A 23,252-nucleotide genomic window follows, 5' to 3' on the forward strand; every position below is an offset into this window, starting at 1 on the left:
AAAAACAAATCAGTAAAATCTCATTTTTAGATTTGTTTATTAAGTTTTTCATTATTTTCGCCTGGTTTCTTCCATTTTAAAAACATCAAAAATTCTAAGACACAATAAAATATTTAGTTATACTTCACAGTGATATTGCAAAGATAGTGGTAAATAATAATTCCTTCTTTCACAGGAAGTTACATCGTGAATTTGATGAAAAAAGAAAACCATCCTGTAAGCAACTATCAAGATATTTTGTTGCTTTCACTTTGCCCAAATCCGACAGAGAAATGTTTTTTTGGACAATGTCAAGAATGCCCCACATTCCAATTTTGTCCAATACTTTGTCGACTGTTTTTGATGAAAGTAACGTTCTGCAGATAAGTTACAAACAGTGGTTTTCACAACCTAAAACAACTAAACAATCTTTAACAGTTTCAACCGAACAACGCATTCAAAACTTTTGCGAATCCGGTAGAGCATTCCTTATTCATTCTTTTATCGCGAATGAACAGGCAACTTGTTACAAAAATGTAAAAAAAATTTGCAAGATGAGCAATGTCTTGTAATTTGTGATTTTGCAGAAAATTATGCGTTTATTATCCAAAATGCTGTCCCTGGTGTTTATTGGAATAACGACCAGGCAACAATTTTCCCAATTGTTTTTTATTTCAAAAATGATGGTTCAATTCAGCACAAGACTTTGGTTTTATATTTCGGACTGTAAAAAACACGACTCAGTCGCAGTTTACGTATTTTTACAAGAATTTAACAAGTTTCTTTTGAGCTTCTATCCAAATCTGAGTGAATGCATTTATTTTTCGGACGGAGCGCCTCAGCAATTCAAAAACGCGAAACATTTTTCAACTATTTATCACCATGAGCAAGATTTCGGTCGTTCTGCAAAGTGGCATTTTCAAGCCACCGCACATGGAAAAGGCCGTTGTGAAGGAGCAGGTGGGGCTCTGAAAAGAAAAGCACGAAGAGCAAGTCTACAAATGAGTGCAGATAGTCAAATAAGTTCGGCATTGGAATTGTATGAATAGGCAAAGATTGACGGATGTTTTTCTAATATGTCGGTGATTTACAAAAATGAACGAGATTATGAAGCAGCTGCTGGATTTTTAAAAGTTCGATTTGAAAATTGCGTAACAGTAAAGGGGACACAAAAGTTACATAACATCGAACCCGTGCAAAATGAACAATTAAAAGTGAAAATTTACTCTTCTTGTCCTAGTTTTGAATATGTTAGCTTTTCAAAAAATGTATCAAAGCGAGCTTTGAAACGAAAAGCGAAATAGATAAGGAAATTCGTATCTAACGATTTTACTGTGCTGTATAGAAATGTTTTCCTTCACAATTCTACAGCTAATAAGAATTATTGTTCTTTTGATAATAATAACAACATTTTTTATGCATATAAAGAATTTGGTAAACATAATTTATTTAACAGAATTTGAAAAAAACTATATCTGACTCTCATTCAAAGTTGATTGACTGTAAGCCTTTGGAAAAATATCCACGATTACGTAAGTTAACGAACTCGACTTTTTACATGCTCGTGGTAGACTAGGTAAGACGATGCAGCACTCGCGTTCAAAGTAACACGGATCTACATCATTTGTTATATCTCAATAACTTATTGACTGTCCACTCTGAAACTTTCGTGAGATACTCTGTGAAGTATATTGCAAAATTACATAGGAAAAAATGTCATTTCGGAGATACCTTTTTCTTGTAAATGCAATTTGTTTAACATTTTTGCATGTTTCCCGAATAAATAAATAATTAATATTTTTCGCATATTACGTAGTCAAAGTATGAACAATTATGAACTTTATTATAAAACATCCAGATTCTAATGAATAAATAATTGTTACTTTTGAGCATTTCAAAAAAGTGATCTTCATTAGATTCTGAAAGTTCAAATAATGATAACTTGTGAATTTCACACATCATATTGAAAAGAAAAAATACGTGTCTTCTATTTTTGTGTTAAAATCAAGAAAAATATAACTTTGAGTGAATTTAAATTTTTGTGGTAAATCTGACATGGAATGACCCATATGTAATAGTTTATGTCTAATTTTACACAAATTTAATACCTTCTCCGATAAGAATAGTATGGAAAACTAGAATTTAAATAAATCATTCACCTTTGAGTCCTGACATCTCGTCTCATAACCTCAAGGACACTGATTGACTGCTCTCATCTGCATCGCAGCGTTGTTTTCAGAGATGGGTTGTGACATGTCACTCGAGGTTTTCTACATATAATACATAAACGACGTAATATACGTAGAAAATTATAGGAAACTATGTATAATACATATCAAAGATGGCGAACGTTATTTACTTGGGCGGGACTGCATTTGACAGATTTGAATAATTGACATAACCTCTTATAAAGCTATTCAATCGATTTAATTTTAATTTTTAAAATAAAAATGTTAAGAACAAGTGTAAAAAACATTTCAGGAGGGGAAACCGTGGGAAACCATTAATTTCGAGCGCGAACCATTAATTACACTCGTGTTCCACATGCTCGAAAACGTTGCGGATTATGAAGGAAAATAAACACGTATATTATTATTATTTTTAAGTAATTTGTTTAGGAATGTGATAAATAATGACGAATACTAAATTAATTGCTCAATATTATTTATTTCTACAAGGCAATTGGGTATTTTTAAAGTAAAGAATTCAAAAATCCCGCACATATAGTCACGTGATCAAATGTAAAATACATTTGTAGAAAACTAAGGACGTAATGTACGTAGTAATATACATGTCGAAAACTATGTAATATACGTGATGTATTATACGTACCCATTCCTTGTTTGTTGTTTGAGATTTCCATTGCGGGGCACTAGCATCCAAACAAATTTCTTAAAGTTACCGACGGAACGCTTATTAACTGCTACTAAAAGAAGATGCACTTGAAGCCGCCTTCGGCTCATTAAATGACAGGTATTTTAATTTTTAAAGTTTTTAACGCTTTAAGAAAAAGTATTGCGATTACTCTGTGAGTTTCTAATGCAAATTTTAACGTGGACTCAGTGGGATCTTTAAGCGTACTTTGTAAAGGCTCCTTTCGGTTCCTTCGGTCCGCCAGGGTACTTACAGCCCGCTTCACACGCTACAAAACCCGTGGTTTTCCCATTATATTATAATTTCCCATATTAAAAACATTTCTGTGGCGAAATGTTGACACAGGCTTATACTGCCCAATATGTCGAAGGCATTTTTGGTTAGAGTTGGATTTTTTATTTGATCATTTTGCACGGGGCTCTCGCGGTATATATCATCAGTCACGGACGCATTTTTATAATGCAATCAAGTGATCTGATGAGAGCAGTCTGCCCAGACATATTGGACAAAGCCTGGTTTTTACCCCATCATTGACGGACTAGGTTGCAGTCAAGTACACGATGGGGGGACCTACAGCTTAAGGTGGGTTCCGAAACACCAGAACCTCGGTAAAGGTACATTGAAAAATTTCCAGAGCTACCGGCTCAGGGATCGAACCCCGGACCTCTGAGGTGAAGTCCAAGTGTCTAACCAACTGAGCCACCGAGGCTCTTAAAAACATTTCTGTGGCGAAATGTTGTCACAGGCTTATACTGCCTAATATGTCGAAGGCATTTTTGCTTAGAGTTGGATTTTTATTTGATTATTTCGCACGGGGCTCTCCCGGTAAATATCATCAGTCACGGACGCATTTTTATAATGCAATCAAGTGATCTGATGAGAGCAGTCTGCCCAGACATATTGGACAAAGCCTGGTTTTTACCCCATTATTGACGGACTGGGTTGCAGTCAAGTACATGATGTGGGGATTCTACAGCTTAAGGTGGGTTCCGAACCACCAGAACCTCGGTAAAGGTACATTGAAAAATTTCCAGAGGTACAGGCTCAGGGGTCGAACCCCGGACCTCTGAGGTGAAGTCCAAGTGTCTAACCAACTGAGCCACCGAGGCTCTTTTCCCATATTATTACTATTATTATTATTATTATTATTACACTATTAAGCCACTTCCCTTTCGGGGTGGGCGTGACTCACTCGGTAGGGGCAAGAAGTAGTGTGTGGAAGGGATAGAGTTATGTAAGGTGCCCCACTTGGGTCCATTAGTGACCAAGGTCTCTTGTTTCAGGCGGCATTCACTCTACTGACACTCTTTTTATTAACTATTTGCCGCCATGCTTTCCTGTTCTAGAATACTTCAATAGCTTCTTTTATGTCCATGCATTTTTTCATGCAGGCTCTCGTGTTTCTGTGACTTCTTATGTCTCTTCTAACTAGGGTCCAATTCACACATTCTAACTATTCTTTCCGCGGTCTACCTCTGGACACGCTGCCATTTACTTTACCTTGATTCACTTGTTTCGTTAGTCGTTCATTTGACATTCTCTCAACATGCCCGAACCATCTTAACCGATTTCTTTCCCATGTGTCCACTAACGTCTCTTCTGCACCACATTCTTTTACAATTATCTCGTTACTCACTTTGTCTATCAGGGTTTTCCTGCATATTATGCTCATGAATCTCATGTCAATTGCGTTAATTTTACTCTTATCTTTTTCTTGATAAGTCCATGTCTCGCTACCGTATAGTACAGTCGGTACAAATATAGAATTATGTATTGCCATTTTAGCTTTATTTGATATATTTTCTCTTCTGATAAGGGGACCTGCTCTACCAATAACCTTCTTACCTTCATTTATTTGTCTATCTAATTCTTCATCTATCTTCCCGACTCTAGTAAATAAGCTACCAAGGTATACGAACTTATCTACTTGTTCAATTCTCTCATCATTTAATAAAAAATTGCATAGTATTTTCTCACTCTTTCCTTCAAACACCATAGTTTTTGTTTTATTTGCGTTAATTTTGAGGCCCATGCTCTTCATGCTTGCATCTAGTTTATTCAACATTCTTTGTAAGTCTTCGATAGACTCTGCCGTAACAACATTACCATCTGCGAACGCTAACCTATGTACCCTTACTGTTTGGAGATCCACACCCTCTTCGTCGAAGAGAGCCATTCTTAAACACTTGTCCATAAATAATATAAATAACCATGAAGACATAACGCATCCTTTTCTAACTCCTTGAATAATATCGAAACAGTCACTGAGTTTCCCATTCACTCTAACACTCGCTTTGCTACCTGTATATATTGTTTTTATAGCTTGAAGGATCCATCCATTGACTCCATACTCTTTCAGGACTTCCCAAAGTTTACTTCTATCTACCTTGTCAAAAGCTTTTTCTAGGTCAACAAATGCACAGAAAACTTTTTTTCCTACTCTCAAACTTTTTTCTGTTATTTGCCTTAAGCTAAATATTTGATCCGTACATGACCTTCCTGGAATAAATCCACTTTGGACTTCCCAAATCTTTGCTTCTGTTATTTTCATTACCCTACTAATAAGTATTTTTGAATATATTTTACTTACGGTGCTTAATAAGCTAATCCCTCTGTAATTATTGCACTCGCTTTTATCTCCCTTTCTCTTGTATAGTACGATAATCGCTTTTTTCCAATCGTCTGGGACGTCTCCCATCTCGAAACATAAATTTATCAATTCGCACAGTCTATGTGGTATGCACCCGCCACCGTGTTTAAGCATTTCAGCGTTAATACCATCTATCCCGGCAGCCTTACCGTTTTTCAAGTTCTTAATTATATCCCTAACCTCAGTGACACAGACCTTTTCAATTGAGTTTTCCATGGCATCGTGTTCAACATCGCAGTTGTGGTGTCCTATAGCTTCATCTCCGAATTGTCTCCTAAAATAGTCTCTGAAAGCCTCTAGTATTCCGTCTAGATTATATACCATTTCCCCCCTACTATTTCTCATTTTGACAATTTCTGTACTTTTGTTTCCTTTCATTTTTTTTATAAAGTAGTTTCCTGCTTCCTTCAAAGTCGTTTTGTATTTTTATCTCTTCTTCTGCTCTAATTGTATCTTTACTTTCTTTAACTAATCGTTTAAGTATCCTGTTTTCGCGTCTATAATCATTTCTACGTCTATTTCTTTCCTCATTGCTAAGACCTGCGATGTTCAAAGTTCTCTTTACGCTTCTCCTTTTGTTTTTTAGGCAGCCTGAATATCATCATTTCACCACGCATCACCAGACATTCTTCCTACAACTGCGGTACCACACACTTCGATCGCACATCTAACAAGGATATCCCGTAACATTGTCCAGGCGCTCTCTGTATCTGTGTTTTTTATACCGTCCTCCCATGTTGCCCTATCTATGCTTTCGATTATCTTATATTGGAAATCTATTCGCACATCCGGTTTCTGTAGGTTCTCAATTTTGGTTCGCATTTGTTTTGCTTTCTTGGTTCTCTTTTTTCTCCACCCCCGACCTAAGTTAATTTTTGAAATCAGAAGGTAATGATCAGTATTGCATTCAGGACCCCTCATGACTCTTGTATCTTTGACTAACTCTCTTAGTCTTTCATCCGCAACAACAAGGTCAATTATACTGCGGCTATTTCCTTTAGACCAGGTGTACATGTGGATCATTTTATGCCTAAACCAAGTATTTGTAATAAACAGACCCCTTTCTAAGCATAGACCAACTAATTTATCTCCGTTATAGTTTGTTCTTGAATCCCCAAAATTACCTAATACTCTTTCTGTATCCTGATTTTGGATGCCCACGCAACCGTTCATGTCTCCTAGTGGAATTATTCTTTCCCCATGTTCGCAGATGTTTATTGTGTCATTTAAAGTGTCTCAGAAGGCGTCTTTTACTTCTCTAGGATCACTATCAACCGGCGCGTGGCATGCTATAATAAATATTTTTCTGATTCCTACTTTCATTCTAGCCCACAGCAGTCTGGGAGACACGAAGCCATGGTCTCCGAGATGCTGCTTTGCTCTTTCATTCAAAATCAGACCTACTCCTTGTTTACCATGTGATTCACAGGGTACTCCTGACCATATTTCAAATCCGCCTTTCAACACGCCGTTTTTTATGTCTTTGGTTTCGCACCCCTTTTTCTTTGTTTTAGACACACATAAAATTTCTAGTTTCTTCACGTCCATAGTTTCACGCAATTCTTTTACCTTTAAATCATTTACTCCCCTAGCATTCCAAACACCCAGTCTCCATTCGTCGCCTGAAACCTGACCTTTAGATTTTCCGTGTGCAAGCCTTTTGTCATTAAAAGTTCCAGTCCTTTCCGAGGCTATTTTGTAGTTTGTCTTATTCATTGTTTAGATTATACGCCCAACTAACACCTTTATGCAATAAGTTTATTTTCTGAGTCGAAATCATGTCAAAGTTAAGTATCAAATCGTCATATGGTGGAGGTTGTAGTTCTAACGTCAGTCCCACCAAAAACTTCAATTAATAGGGAGGGTTGGGAGAACTTATAATTATCGTTATAGTTCTGGAAACCAAAAAGAAAGAACTGGAGATTTAAAAAAGACAGAATTATTTTTAATCGAATTAGTTTTATGTATATTTATTATCCTAACTAAATTAGAGAAAATTTAATATATTGAAATTAAAAATTAAACTGACGGAATATTCTTAATAAAAAGCTGTCATTTGCGTATTTGCAGTTGAGCACTTGTGCTTTCTTTAAAAAACGGACAGGTATAATAAAAACTGATATAAAGGATTGTATATAGCTTTGTAAAAAATATAATTAAGATGGTCGAGTTACGTAAAATGAAAATTATAGTTAATTTGGTTAAACCAACTGCATACATATTATAACTTTATGCCGCTGCAGTCATTTCGGAAATTGCATCTGGAGCAACAACTCTTCCAGCGAAGAGAAGATTATTTGTTTCGAGATCCACCAAACCAAACAAGAATGGACGATTTACCTTGAATGTTTGCGGTGCAGACGTTATCATCAAAGGAACCACTGATATCGCTAAAAAAATATAATATCCCGGCATTAATGATTAATTGAATTATTTTGAATTTCTTCGAGTTAATCTGAATTCGTTTCAAGATTTTTGAATGCACTCGAATTCCTTTGAATTTTTTGCATTCTTCTGAATTCGTTTTAATTTTACTGAAATCGATTCTTTTTAATTCTATAGATTCATTTAGATTTAGTTGAATTCTATTGAGAGTATGACTCTAAAGTTTTAAAAAAACACAACGGATGACCACTTAACTTCTTTTATATTACCTTGGATAATTTTGAATATCCTTGGACTTTTTTTTTAATTTACATAAATTCTTTCGGACTATTTTTTTATTATGTGTATTCTTTGGTTGTATTCAAGTGTATTCAAGTGAAAAAATAGAATTCTAAAGACTAAAGTTACGCCTCTGTTACATTTACAACTATAATTTTTTACATTCTCGTCACTAATAAGAAGGTATTAGTTTTATGTGAAAACTGACTTTTGCGGATATCTTTAAATGTCGAGGTTTTGAGGCCTTCTGAGTCAGAAAAATAAGTCTTTACGTCGGTATATATCTTTCGTCGTCGCCGTTGTCGTCTGAATGCCGCATAAGTTTCGAAAGACTGATTGGATTGAATTGTGCTTTGGCAAACAGTTTAGGGAACCAAAAAGGAAGATCAAATTCGTTAGTCAGCCTTTTTTGATAAAAATGCACAAAGGTAGAGCATTTTCAAAAATTTTGATACCACTTTTTTTCAAGGTTGGAAAATTCTATCGACAGCTATTCATAGTAAACAACAATACGAATAATGTATCCCTATAAGTTTTTTTGATAAAATAAAAAGTACTAAAGTTATGGGATTTTCAGAACCCAAAAACCAAATGAAAATTAACATTTGAAGCGTTATATAGGAAAAAGTGAAGAAAAGAAAAGCTTTACTTTTTGAAGGGCCTACAAAATTGTCTAAACAACTATTTGAATTTTGTTTTTAAAAAATCTGCCCGCCTCATTGACAGATTCTCATCGCGCGCTATTAAAACTATTAAAACAGACGTAGTCTCATTGTCCCGTTTTAAAAAATGAGCATTCTTTAACAAAAATTTTTGTAATTGAACATTTTATTGCAACTTTTGTCGTTTCTGATATGTCCCCTAAAGGTTTACATTTTTCTTGTACCTTCTTCCCTATTCCTTTACACCTCTCCCCCCACACACATACACACATACACACACAGACACACTTACTTGGTGGTGGGAGGCGGACCTACAGTTTAAAGTGAGTTCGGAAAAACAATGAGCAACAGCTTTAAGTACTTAGAGAACCTTAATCTCTAGAGATCCTAGTTCCACAACTCTCCGGAGATAAACAACTCCCTCGCTGAGCTAGTGTTCACCGCATGGGCTTTGAGACTATTCCAAAGTGCGAGGCGGGAATCGAATGCATTTATATATTTGAGAATCTTTGAAATACTGTGAAATTTTTCAATGAAAAACTGTAATTTTTTAATTTTCCATTATTTTGTATGCTGTCAAAATTAGAAATTTTGATTTTTCAAAAAAATTCAAAAAGTTGTTATGCTAATCTTGTAGGGAATTTAGAAATCAAACTTATTCAACTCTTTTTTTTCATATCGTGCGTTATTTGGCTTAAACGGTTAATTTTTGTGTTTTTTTTTAATTTTGTAAATGCTTTAAGTCTTGTAATTTTTGGTTTTACGGCAAAAGCTATCAGGATAAATTTTTTAACTTTTTGAGTACTGTGAACGTTCTTACAGGAAATTTTTGAATTTTGAAAACTGATTTTCGCGGGTTTCATCAAATGTCGACGTTTTGACGTTTTGATACAAATTCAAAAAGTTAAATCGAAGCAAGATACGAAAATAGACAGATCGACAAAAATTATGCAACTTCAAAAGATCTATAAATTTGTCATGAATTACTTTTTTATAGGATAAGTTGTCTTTGTTTTATTTGCGAAAAAGAACATTGAAAACAAAATTGTTTACAAACGATACAAGCTACGAGAATAAATGAGACAAAATGTATTCAACCAAAAAAATATTTATAATTTTTTTACAAATATTTTTTTAATAGGAAGCGTAGTTGTTCGTTAATTGTGAATAACAAAATAAAAAGTATAAAAATAAGGCAATAAGAATAAGTATGTTTCAATTTCCGCGCATATTATGAATTGTAATGATATAAATTTATTGAAATAATACACGCTTCAGCGCAGCTTAAAATAAAATTTAATGTAGAATAAGAAACAAATATTAAAGTAATCATGATAAATGCAATTTGTACTTTATTTTACAATATATGAATAAGCAATCCCAGGCAGAGTTACAAAAAAAATGTATTATATTTGATATAAAAGTATTGAGCATAATGTAGAGAAGTTGACATTTTGGACAAAATCGAGCACGAAACACGAAATACATTATGAAAATGTGGTCGATAAAACCGAAAGAGCTTTAACAAAAGATAGTTCACAATCACAAAATGTGGGAGAAATGTCAAGACCGAGCGCGAAGTTCTTTCATCAAAACGAATTGATAATCCCAATATTACAGTAGTGGATTTTTTTAGTTTTAATTTTAAAAGTTCTACGCATGAAAGTGGGGAAATGCAAAGACCGAGCGCGTAGCGCGAGGTAAATACATCATCGAGCGCGAAGCGCCAGAACCAACATTCGCGTGTCCTAGGCGCGGTGAAACTCACGCGCCGCGCGCGATGAGCATTTGCCCGCGCGGCGGGCAGATTTTTAAAACCTGTATAAGCTAAAACTTACGAACTGAAAACTCAGTTGTCACTAACCGATTCTCTTTGTTATTATTCTTCACAAATAAATGCTCAGTTAAATTCACTCGCAATTTTCTAAATTCGCTTAAATTCATTTATACAGTTACATGGACTTATTAGAAAATCGTAAATTCTTTTGAATTCGGTTTAATTTTTTTCAATGCACTTACTGGATTTTTAATTTCCTTGAATTATTATGGTTTCTTGAGAATTCCTCTCAATTACTTAGATTTCTTAATTTCAGCTATGTATCAGGTGTACGTCGAAATTGTCGTTACAAACTCTATTTTAATTTTTTTAAGTATAAAATACTTAATAAATTATTTCTAAATTTACAAAAATTAAAAAGCATCCATGAAATAAATGGTTTAAATTTTCCCACTTGTCAGCCGAAAGTAATGCAAATCTCTACTTATTAAAAAAATATTTTTCTAATTAATTTATGTGGAGCTGCGCGAATGCAAGTCCTTTCACACAAAAATGATACCCCTGAGTACTCCTAATTTAGAGCAATCGCGGAGTTCAGCTCAACCAAACACCAAAGTGCAATGGAAAAGCCTCATTCCGAAGGAACCGCTTTTTTGATCGCGGTTTACCTTTGCGCCATTTAAGTTTCAAGTATACAAAATATACATTTATTTAATATATCAAAGATTAATCTCGCTTGTGAGAACGATTTTAAACATAATATTCATTTGTCTTATAATCTGGAGTAAGCAACTTCACTATATCGATACAAAATTTAAAAAATATTTTTCTTTTCTTTCATGTATATGCATACATTCATATTATCCCGCGAAACTTCAAATTTCGGGTAGCCTCGTGAGAAACGTCGATTTTATCTACGTTATTCACAATTATTAATTTTTAATCAGTGAAAACAGTTGTATACCAGAAGTTAAATTGAGGTAACTTTTATTGATTAAAAATCAATATCTTTTTTCAATCAACCCTGAATTATTTGTAGTAGATAATAAATGGTTAGTAATATCTACTTAGAGAGGAAACACAGAAAATTTCGGCTTTTTAAAGGAAATATTTTTTTTTATTACACCCTTAAGCGATTTCCCTTTCGGGGTAGGCGTGACTCACTCGGTAGGGAAAGGAGTAATGTAGGGAAGGGATAGAGAATTTTCAGATTGATCCAGAATTTTCGTGTTATTTATGTAAATAACACGTTCGTTCTGCAACACTGCTCCGACCCAGGTTGCTGATAAATCTCTCTAGCAATCATCTCAAGTGAAGATCCTCACAAAGTCGTTATGTAAGTTTCCCCACTTGGGTCCATTACTGACCAAGGTCTTTTGTTTCAGGCGTCATTCACTCTACTGACACTCTTTTTATTAACTATTTGCCGCCATACTTTCCTGTCCTGGCATACTTCTTTAGCTTCTTTTATGTCCTTGCATTTTTTCATGCAGACTCTCGTGTTTCTGTGACTTCTTATGTCTCTTCTAATTGGTTATTATAAAAACATAAATCTGATGTATGTTTTCATCTGACTGATTTTATAAGAATGAATCACTACTGTAAGAAAGCAACAAGGAAAATCAATCATATGTATTGGATATGAGAAAAATTCACCTGACATTGATGTATTTTCGTAAATAATCTGCGAATTTGGAGAAAGAATAGACGCCCGAGTAAAAATGCTTTGACTTTAGTTTAAACATTCGTTTTTGAAAAATTCAAGAAGGTATTGAAATTTTTTTTCAAAAAATATTTGCCCAGAACTGCATCACATTACGAATATTTAAAAATATATACCTTAATAATATTAAAATCACAAAAGTTATGAGAGTTCAAAGAAAAAAGACAATATTTTTCAATTTTGAGTATTCTTTAATTTCTTGGATAAAAATTACTAACAATAGCTTAAGTTCTTCACATGATTTGACATGAAATTGCACCTATATAATATATAAGTAACAATAATGATTAGAATTATAGCACAAAAGTATATGATAATAATTGTTCATAAACGGCAATTGCTAACAAAATTTTACAATCACGTATCTTGGTACAATAATAATTATTCCTTTTACATATATCGGAGCATACTAAAAAGATTATTGTTATCAAATATCTGTATGCAGCAATTATTTTCTTTAATTCTTTTGGATTCATTCAAGCGTATGAAGATTTTTTAATATACAATAAAAGGGGATAGGGTTAAAAGTGTGAAGTCATCTATCTTTAGTTTCCAAGAAATTCAACACTTTCTGTTCGGCTAAATGGAAAAATATTTTTACTAAACTACATACGGTGCAACATTATCTTATTACGAACATTTTTTCTTAAAATACGCGCATGGAATTGCTCATATAGACAAATCTTTCACACATTTCAGTAGCGAATTAACAGTCTAATAATTACAAAATTATATTATAATACTGAAATAAGTGTGCTTTATTAAATAAACAAAATACAAGATCATTCCTGTGCAAGCTTGATACTGTATTATAATATCACAATTTTATACCAGGAGAGAAGGGCACAGCCCACCTCAAAGCTTTTAGACGGCCCTGCTAAGCGAGCAGCAGCTACGGGAAAATCTGGAGAAAACGTTTGTCTGCCGCTGGGAAATATGACGGACCTTTTTTTCTACACTTTTATGGATGAAATAGGAATCAGGGTACATTACCACACATTTTAAGCAAAAACTGACGTTTTCTAATATTTAAAATTTTTAAGGTCTCTACTGGATTCTAAACATGTTGCAGGACACTCCAAAATTTCTTTCCAACATATTCTTAGCTATGGGGTCATGTTACAGTTAAGGTGTCTAAACAATGGGCCTTGCACAGCATTTTTACTGGTATTTTTCTAAATAGCTCGGAACGAAATTTTTTTACGCAAATTACAGAAACACCATTTTATTCAGAAAACTTAACGGATTCTTTTAGTTCTTATTCGGACATCCTCACATTTTATACTGCTGAGTTATTGCCTTCTAATGTGGGGGGTCACATGTGGCCTGCACACACTCTTACACATACGCGCGGCGCGTATGTGCACGCGTATGTGTAGTTCGAGTTCGTCCGATGAGTGGCCAGAAGTTTTATAATACCTATATTGTTTAAGCTTCGATGCCTGCGCGCCATTACGCACTCATGGTTTATGTTTAGAGACTGTCGAGTCAGCAGTTCGAGGGTTCGAATGAACAGAGTTGTGCGAATTTATACATATGTAAATATAAATTAAATCGCACAAATAAAATTGTTCCCTTTTTATATTTAAGTCGAAAATTTTCAAGAACTGTTCGTAAAAAAGTTCCAAATTTATCCATAAATTTTTCATAGAAATAAGCAATTAATATTTGATTTTTTTATACCGTATCCGATGCCTAACAAGTTCGTGACTTTTTTACGAATAAATTTTTTCTGTGCAGATGCATATGCCAAAAGAGAAACTGTTTATAAAGCCAAAGTTCAGGATTCACTAATATCATTTTTCAATTGGATATTTTAAGTTAAACCTCCAAAATTAGTCTTATAAAGGATAACATATTGTATAGAATTTCGTAGGAAATCCTTATGCGGGTGGTAAAATGGCTGTCCGTCCGTGCCACGAACACGCCTTGCACGTGTTTGTATAACAACTTTATTTTGACCATGGAAATGTATTTCATGTGTCTAGTATAGAGCAAGAAAAATATTTAGTACCTTAGGGAAATGCTCATCATAGCGTTTCTATTTATGAAATACATATAAATGTAGGGGATCTTATCTCATATGTTTGATGTGAGGAAAAATAGTGAAAACGCTATGAAAAATATTCATCGAGACGTTGCTAGGCAAAAACATGCAAATTAGGCTATTTTCTTTAAATGACCTACCATGGAGATGGATTTAAAGTTTCTAATGGAAAGAAAAATAGTGAGAACCATGAAAAAAATAATCATCGAGAAGTTGCTATGTAAAAACATCAAAATGTACGCCTTTTGATACAGGAATGGCCAACATTGACTTAAATTTAGTTCAAAACCAGCATACAAGATCGGAAATTTCTTGAAAAGGCGAAAAAATTCCTTTATAAACCGTTAGAGTCAAGAAGCATAGGGCGCGCGACTGTTCGTTCTCGCGCTTCGCGGTCGATTATGAATTTACTGCGCGCTCGATCTTTATATTTTCGCATATTCTTGCGCAAACCTTTTAAAATTAAGACTCAAAACTTCCACCACTGTAATTTTGTGATTGTGAATTCTCTATTCTATTGGTAAAAGAGCTTAGCTCGAGAGTTTGAGCGCATCTACGACGCGCGAATGATGGCTCTCGCACTCTACGCTCGGTCTTTGCATGTCTCTCGCATTCGTGCACAGACCTTATAAAATCAAAGGTCGACGGACCGACAACTATAATTTTGTGATTGTGAACTCTCTTTTGTTAAAGCTTTTTCGGATTTAACGAACACATTCTCATCGCATATCTCGTGCTACGCACTCGATTTTGTCCAAAATGTCAACTTTTCTACATTATATACAACACTTTTATATGAAATATAATAAATTTTTTATGTAACTCTGCCTGGGATAGCTTATTCAGATATTGCAAAATAAAGCTCAAATTTTATTTATCATAATTATTTTAATATTTGTTTATTACTTTGCTTTAAATTGTATTCTAGGTTGCGCTGAAGCATGTATCATTTCAATAAACTTATATCATTACAATTCATAATATGCATAAAAATTGAATCATACTAATTTTTATTTTCTTGTTTTTATAATATTTTTTATTTTTAATCTTGTTTTTTACGATTAAAAAAATATACTGCGCATCTGCATAGGATGCTATGTCCTCTTTCGCCTTTTCTGTCGTTTTCTGTGAAATAGGGCAATATTTGATATGAAAATATCAATTATTGATATAAATTTATTATAATTTAATTCACCATTCAGTAAGAGATAATACAACTAGATAATAAAGATTACCTGACAATTAGGTAAAATGAGATGTCGATTATCTACCAGTTAGGTAAAATGATTCGAACTGTTAGTTGAAGTTTCAATTAAAGAAAACAAAGCCTAGCACTCTATATGTGAATTCTACATCCTGGTCATGTAAAATTTCATGCATCATTAAAAAAAATATTACATATAAAATATAGTCGCACGCTTTTAATGATATTAACGCTTTCAAAAATCGAAAACGCTGTGACGGGTTTCGAACCACCTGCTCTAAGTTTAACGCGTTCGATTACTAACGTTTAGACCTCACGGCTAACTTAACACTTAGAATATCGAGAAAAAAAATCTCAGCTATAAAGTTTAAGTACGAGTACGCCAGGGCCATCCAAACAATATCTGGTCCCCGTTCATCGAAATTTCTTATTTTAACATTTTATTAATAAACTAGCTTATAAATTTAGAGTGAGTAAATAAAAACATTGGATAATTTCTTTATTAAAAATTTTGTAACCTGAATCCTTTAAATTATTTAATTTTCGATATTTTAAATTTGTGAAAATTTGAACATTAAAAACTTACAAATTAAATTTATATAAAATCTATTAAATTAAATTAGGTTAGAATTTAATTAATAAAATCAAACATGTAAAACTAATCCATATATTTGAATATGTTCTGAAGACCTAGAATATTAACCGAAACTTAAGAATGTTAAGTTTCTACGGGAGACTTGGTTTTAAACTTCAGCCCTGACAATGTTAACGTCCTTCGCGATTCTCATTTTACCATACTGTTGTGTAATTCCTCTCATAATAAAAGTGAAAATCTCTCAAAAATTCTGCAATCTATACTTTCTTTTAGGTGAAGACGTTAATATCACACATAAATAAACTTTATATCATTCCTTTAATAAAAATTAACATTACATCGCATTATTTATGATATACTGGTATGAAAATAACACAATCCTCATAAGAATTATTACATATCAGAATTTTCACTTTCGGACTTGAGAATTTACATAACTCTTTTGTAATATTTATAGTTCTGTTTTGTATTAAATCCCAAAATAATTGTAAACTTTATCTAAATGCAACAATGTCCTCCATTTGCCCAACTAATTGGGTAAATTTTAATGAACAAATTTTCTCCGTGTTAAAACAAAAACTGCGCGTCCTATCGAAACGTGATTTATAACAAATTTGTAGATCTTTCCAGGGCGCGCGATTTTAGCTTATTCATTTTTTTCGTATCTTGCATAGGTTGATCAAAAAATGGAATTTTTGGATTTTTCATTATTTTTGGTACAATCAAATTTTCAACTTTTCGACCACATTAAAAAAGTTGTTATGATAATTTTGTAGGGCTTTTAAAAATCAATGATTTTCTTCTCTTGAATTTTTTTCATATCAAGCGTTGTTTGGCTTAAAATTTTCATTTTAGTAGCAGATTCGATGAAAACCGAAAAAGTGAAATTTTACATAAAACCAATTCCTTATCATTAAGATGAGAATGTAAAAACAATAAAAAACGGGTAAATCTGAACCGCACCCGCTTGTTTAAAGAAAAACTAAAATTTCCAACAGTTTTAAAAATAATAATCGCAAGAAATTTGAAATTTTGCGAACCTTTATACTTGTAATTTAAGTAATACCACAAATAGAAAATATGAAATAGTACTATAATTTTTTACCAGTTGCTGCAGCTGCTATCGTCCCAGCTTCATTCACCTCGATTTTGGCATTATGAAGCACACTACTAACTCGAGTCGGTCCTTTTGATATTATTCCAGACAGGTTCGCCTTGAAATCGAATAAATCTTTGATGCCCAACTGAAAAAACCAGAAAATTGATTTGATTAATTATTTTCATTGCGAGCGATACGCTTCGCTCGTGAGTCTGAGCGTGCCTCGGACGCGCATCTATTGGATTCTCACGCTTCGCGTTCGATAATATGTTTACATCGCGCTACGCGTTCGTTCCTTGTACATGGAGAAAAATAGATATTGAAAAGTAGATATACAAAAATTTTATATTCAACCATTATATATAGATATTACGGCATAATATATAATATCTTCTACTCAACATAAAAAATATTAAAGGGCAATATCTGTTTATAATGAAAGTATAAAACTTGTGAAATTAACAGTTAATATCTAAGATATTAAAAAAGCGAAATTTGATTAGAGCAATATCGTTGACGTATGGCGTAGCGACAAAAGATTTTAGCCCCGCTTTGTCTGTCTCTTGAGCATTTGTCGTGTGTGTTGTAGTTTTTCGGATATATATTGCGCTATAAGGTTTGGTGGAAAATGGATTAATTGTGTTTGGATGTATCATAATTTTCTCAAGAAAATGAGGGCTCAGCTACAGACATTTTTCATAAAAGCCTTGAACAGTGTGCTATCCGTTCTACACGTAAATGGCATAATTATTAAAAAGGCGAATGCTAGAGGATTTGGATATCAAAAACAGAGGACTACGATATAAAATCCGTTTGCAATTAATAGAAAATAGCGTGCTTTGCAGGAAATTTTTGCACAATTCAAAAATATTTCTTGAATATCTTAGATTCTATACCCTTTAATATCTTGGATATTGTCAGTTAAAATCTTCTTTTTAATATCTACGGATGCTCTACTTCCATATATCTAGATTTCTGTCCCATAATTAAATGGCTAAGATATTAACTAGTAATATCTAGATAGTCTGTGATAATATCTATTTTTCTCCGTGTACTTCCCCCACAGTTGTGCATAGATCTTTAAAATTAAAGCTCAAACCGTTGAACAAATGCAATTTAATGATTCTGAATTCTCTTTTATTAAAGCTCTTTCGGCTGTAGTGAACACATTCTCAACAAAATTAAAATTTAACAAAAACGCGAACTTTTCTATATTATGCTAAGCTCGCTTATATTAAATGTATCGTATATAAGTTTATGTACCTTGACCTGGGACTACTTATTCAGGTATTGTAAAATATTTTCAAATTTCATTTTTCACGATTACTTCAATATTTTTTATTTATTTGGCATTAATGTTTATTCGAGTTTACCTTGAAAAAATGTATCATTTCAACAAATGTTATTATTAGAATTCATAATGTGAATTGATATTGAAACAAGCGTATTTTCACTATTTTGCCTATGGCGCTCGTCTGTTAAATCTCGCGCGCTCCGATATTTCTTCTTTACACTTGCAATGCTTGAATGAAACTTTATCAAACAGATCTATTTTAGATCACATTATTTATATGCGTCTTCATATTCTGAATTTTCTGTTTAATTAAGTATAATTAAAGATTAAGTTACTCAAAGCTCTAATTTCTGAACTACCTTAAAATAAATAAAAAACCACAATCCTTTTTTCAGAAATTTATCTCTATCTCACGTTGTTGTGCTAAAAATATGATTTTTGTTTTCCTATTATTTTGAATGCGCGATTTTTCCATCTGTCTAAAATGTCATTATAAGAATAGGATATCTCAGAAACTAATTTTCCTATTCCCAAAAAGAGAACGTGTTTTCAATATATTTAATTCCTTGTAATTGTACCGACAGATAACCTCATACAAATGTCTTTTATTCCCCAAAAGTGTTAATATTTTGAGATTATTTAATTCCTTCTAATAAGTTTACAAAAGATGTGTAATAAATTGTTTTAATTCCTTCATGTGTGACATAAGTTTTGAAAATTTAATTTAAAAAAATTCAAGTCCGCCTCTCTAAAGTTGAAATTATTTTTATTCACATATTTAAATAGATTTCTATGATAGGATTTGCACTTTTTCTTTTCCAGTGGGGGAATTTTTAGACGGAGGAAAAATCGCGTATTCATAGGAATACAAATTCTTAATTTTTCTGAATTCAGCGCTTATTACCGGGTAAATAAAAGAAAAATGATGAGGCCTATTGGAAAATGGTTAAAAGAAATTTTGTAGGATTTTTCAGAAGCGGCGTTTGGTTCAAAATTTGAATTTTCACAGAAAAAAGTAAAGTTAAATTTTGTTGCATGTAAAATTTCCCGCTGTTAAAGATTTCATGCTATTTGGCGAAAGTTTATCCTACGATGGAATAAAAGCTGTAGTAGGCTACGGCGTCCTTAGCAGCAATGGGAAAACGGCAAAGTATAAGGGAATTCAAGCTATAAATCAGGAAACGAGATTTAATACAACACAGAAAAACAAAAGTTAAAAATTGCTGTGGTAAATTGCGTGTGGGACTTGCAACGGTAAAAAATGAAACATATTTCGACGAAAGTTTCACTGAGGTTAGGGGAATAATTCTGATCTCGTCTAATGCGTCACACTGAAGTGAGCAAATTTCAGTAAAACATGTAGAATCAGCAATAGAAAACACACACAAAAATTTGTTCTTACTGGTATCTCTCCTCCGAAATAAATTACAGTATTGTAGACGAATGTTGACTTATTTAATGCCATTTAGCAAAAAGCGCAAAAAGCAACCGACCGATGGGAATTCCCGTTCATGATCAATTGTGTGCCTTCCTGATTACTATGAATGACCGTACCTAGAAATTTTAAACATAAAAAATAGCCCCAAAATTTTGAAAATGCTCTCAGTTTTTGAATTTTTATCCGAAGTAGCTGGTTAACGAACTCTTCCATTCTTTTAGGACCTAAAAAAAGTGTGCGAAAGATCGATTTGATGCCTTCACTTTTTCAAGAGTTATCGTGTTTAAGGACGGAAGGACGGGCAGACAGGTAGACACCTTCGTAAAAACTTGATTTTCGGATTCAAGCGCTCTCGAAACGTGGGGATCCGTTGAAAAAATGTGGTGTCAAATTTTGGACAATTGCATTACTTTCTCAATCATAAGTGATGAGAATATAAGAAGGTCGTAAGAACATTATTAGATATAATGCCAATGTTAGTAAACATTTTATTGCACATTGAGTCGTTTTGCCAAAACTGTGATTTGCTCATTTTTAATATTATTTTTCACGGTTAAAAAATAAACTATGTGTCCTATTTGAACATAACTCAGAGAAATTTTGTAGATATGAGATAAGGGTGTCGCTTAAATCCAACTTTGAATTATTTCTCTTGTAGGTACGATACTGACTCAATATATATTTTTTCCGAGGGATTTGCGAACGAAAGAAAGAAAACTTGTCGAATATCCGGGGTTTTGCGAGATGCACGGATCAATAAAATATTGAAAAATCCACAGTTTTGTTGAGGAAATTATTATTTTCACGACAAATATGAATTTTGCGAAAGATAGAAATCAGCAGGTAGCAGGCGACAGCATTTGAACGGTTATAGAATCGTTTGAAAATTTATTTTTTTACTCACAATTCTAACATAATAGAAGAATTCTCGAGATATATCAGGTTTTTAAAGCAGCACGCATTGATGATAGTGATCCTAAATTTTTCGAAATACGTTGGGAAATGGAGAAAAAATGAGACAAAATTGACATGCCCTGTGTGTGTCTTGTAACTGTTTTTGTACTCAGCCACCAGGCTAGCTGTAAACTTCACGCCATGCCCCGATACCGTGCATCGGCGTGAAGTTGGCAGCTACCCTGTGGGCACACTTGACTTAAAGTCATCCTAAAGACGTCTTTTTGTGGAGGTCTTTAGGCTTTTACAAAAAGACGTCATGAGGTCGTAATAAAGACGTGCTAATATAGTCCCATAAAGTATATCTTAAAGATGTTATCAGTACGACTTAAGGATGTCTTTAAAATGTCCTATGTCTGGCATTTCGTCGTCTTAAGGATGTCTTGAAAGGATATCCAGGGGACAATGTCGTAAGAATGCCCCTAGGACATCTTTGAAGCGTCTTGTAGAAGATTATCACTATTGAAAATCAACTCAAATTCAAAGTATTTCTATATTTTTCTGTCACAAGACTTGAATGCTTAAATGCTCTGAAATATTACAAAAAACTGATTGAGACTTAATTTTTAAGATTTATTTTTTAAAGTTCAACTTAGAAATATTTCGGCTATGAGATTTCTCTTAGTTTTATTGTGAAAATGTGAACGTAACCAAAAACATCTTCTAGAGTAAGCCCGAAACTGTTCTAAAAGTGGAAAAACTGTTTTATCATAAATTTGCCAATTACACGGAGATATCATAAAGTCATCATAAAGACAACATGAAGACTTCCTATGTGATTTCCGTTCGAAATTTAAGTTCAATGCGCATACGAGTTCCACTAGGTCACGTGTGAAATATGAAATACCATAACCCTAAAATCGGTAAAGTGGTCTTTTTCAGGATAATGATGAGTCCCTTACTAGGATTACCTGAAAAACTATAATATACAGGTTACATTATGATTTGAATTAGGAAATTTTGCTAAATTAAAAGAATCAAATTTCTTTAATGAAGTACTTTTGAGGATTGCGCGCGCACGCCGGCGAATTTCAGTTTGCGCATCTCATCCTAGTCACACAACGACTTTTCGTTAGTGTTGCTCGTTGCTGCCAGGCCGCACAGTTGCCATCACTGTTCTCGCGTTCTTGTCAAATGTCCACGTTTTGAGACCCCCTGAATCCGAAAAACTGATTTTTACGAATGTGTCTGTCCGTCCGTGGATGGTTTTTTGTTAGCACGATTACTTTCGAAAGAATTGACTGATTGGATTTCCTGTGGTAAATTCTTTTACTATCTCAAAATGAAGGTCATGTTCGTTAGACAGCCATTTTGGATACAAATTCAAAAAGTTTCGAAAAACAGATTTTTACGAATGTGTCTGTCTGTCCGTCCGTGGATAGTTTTTTTGTTAGCACGATAACTTTCGAAAGAATTGACTGATCGGATTTCCTGTGGTAAATTTTTTTACTATCTTAAAATGAAGGTCAAGTTCGTTAGACAGCCATTTTGGATATAAATTCAAAAACTTTCGAAAAACAGATTTTTACTAATGTGTCTGTCTGTCCGTCCGTGGATAGTTTTTTTGTTAGCACGATAACTTTCGAAAGAATTGACTGATTGGGTTTCCTTTGTTAAATCGTTTTACTATCTTTAAATGCAGGTTAAGTTCGTTAAACAGCCATTTTGGATACAAATTTAAAAAGTGAGCGTATTTTGAAAATTTTCGAGACCACTTCTTTCAAAATTCAATAATTTTCTGTGCCGATATGCATATGTCCTGATATATGATATATTCATATATGAATATATATTTATATATTCATATATATTTATATATTCATATATTCTGCACGGATATTGATATATATATATATAAAATCCAAGGTGAACTTTTTGAAGGCAAGTGATACTTTTATTAGGGATGTCTTGAGGACATCCTACGGACATCCTTAGGATGTTATTCGGGACGTCCTCAGGATGTTATCAAGGATGTCCTGAGGATACGAGTATTTTCATCAAAAGATGAAAAAGCCTTGATGCAGACTGCTAAATCGAGAATCCAGCAAGATTTCCGAAAAGAGATGGGTCTCATAATAGATGTTCCTAGGCAAGGATCAGGAAATTCAAATGACGGGAATACTGTGCGGAGATTTTTCAGTGATCCTGAGTTAACAGCCCAAATTACTGGGGTTGATTTGCGTTTGATCGTGCAGGTTCTTTCCTGTGGACGTAAAATAGATGCAGCAAAATTTGAATCTTATGCTTTTCAAACTGCCCAGTTGTATGTGGAGCTTTACAACTGGTATTACA

General features: G+C 33.4%; 1 protein-coding gene and 1 pseudogene across 2 annotated transcripts in view; both read right to left on the reverse strand.

Annotated features, from left to right (window-relative positions):
- Nucleotides 1-7,469: 7,469 nt before the first annotated feature.
- The window catches only part of LOC117167393, a 23,795-nt gene continuing 8,012 nt past the window's right edge, over nt 7,470-23,252 (reverse strand). The window contains exons 14-15 of one of the 2 annotated variants that reach the window (XM_033352286.1): nt 17,281-17,419; nt 7,470-7,893 (exon numbers count right to left, since the gene is read on the reverse strand). In XM_033352286.1, coding sequence (XP_033208177.1) covers nt 7,733-7,893; nt 17,281-17,419 — 300 coding nt within the window. In that variant the 3' untranslated portion in view covers nt 7,470-7,732. The remainder of the gene's footprint in view (nt 7,894-17,280; nt 17,420-23,252) is intronic. The other variant, XM_033352285.1, reaches the window with a different exon arrangement.
- Nucleotides 11,122-11,293, reverse strand: LOC117168585 (annotated as a pseudogene).

Source organism: Belonocnema kinseyi, chromosome 2 (assembly GCF_010883055.1).
Source record: "Belonocnema kinseyi isolate 2016_QV_RU_SX_M_011 chromosome 2, B_treatae_v1, whole genome shotgun sequence".
Lineage (NCBI taxonomy): Eukaryota > Metazoa > Arthropoda > Insecta > Hymenoptera > Cynipidae > Belonocnema > Belonocnema kinseyi.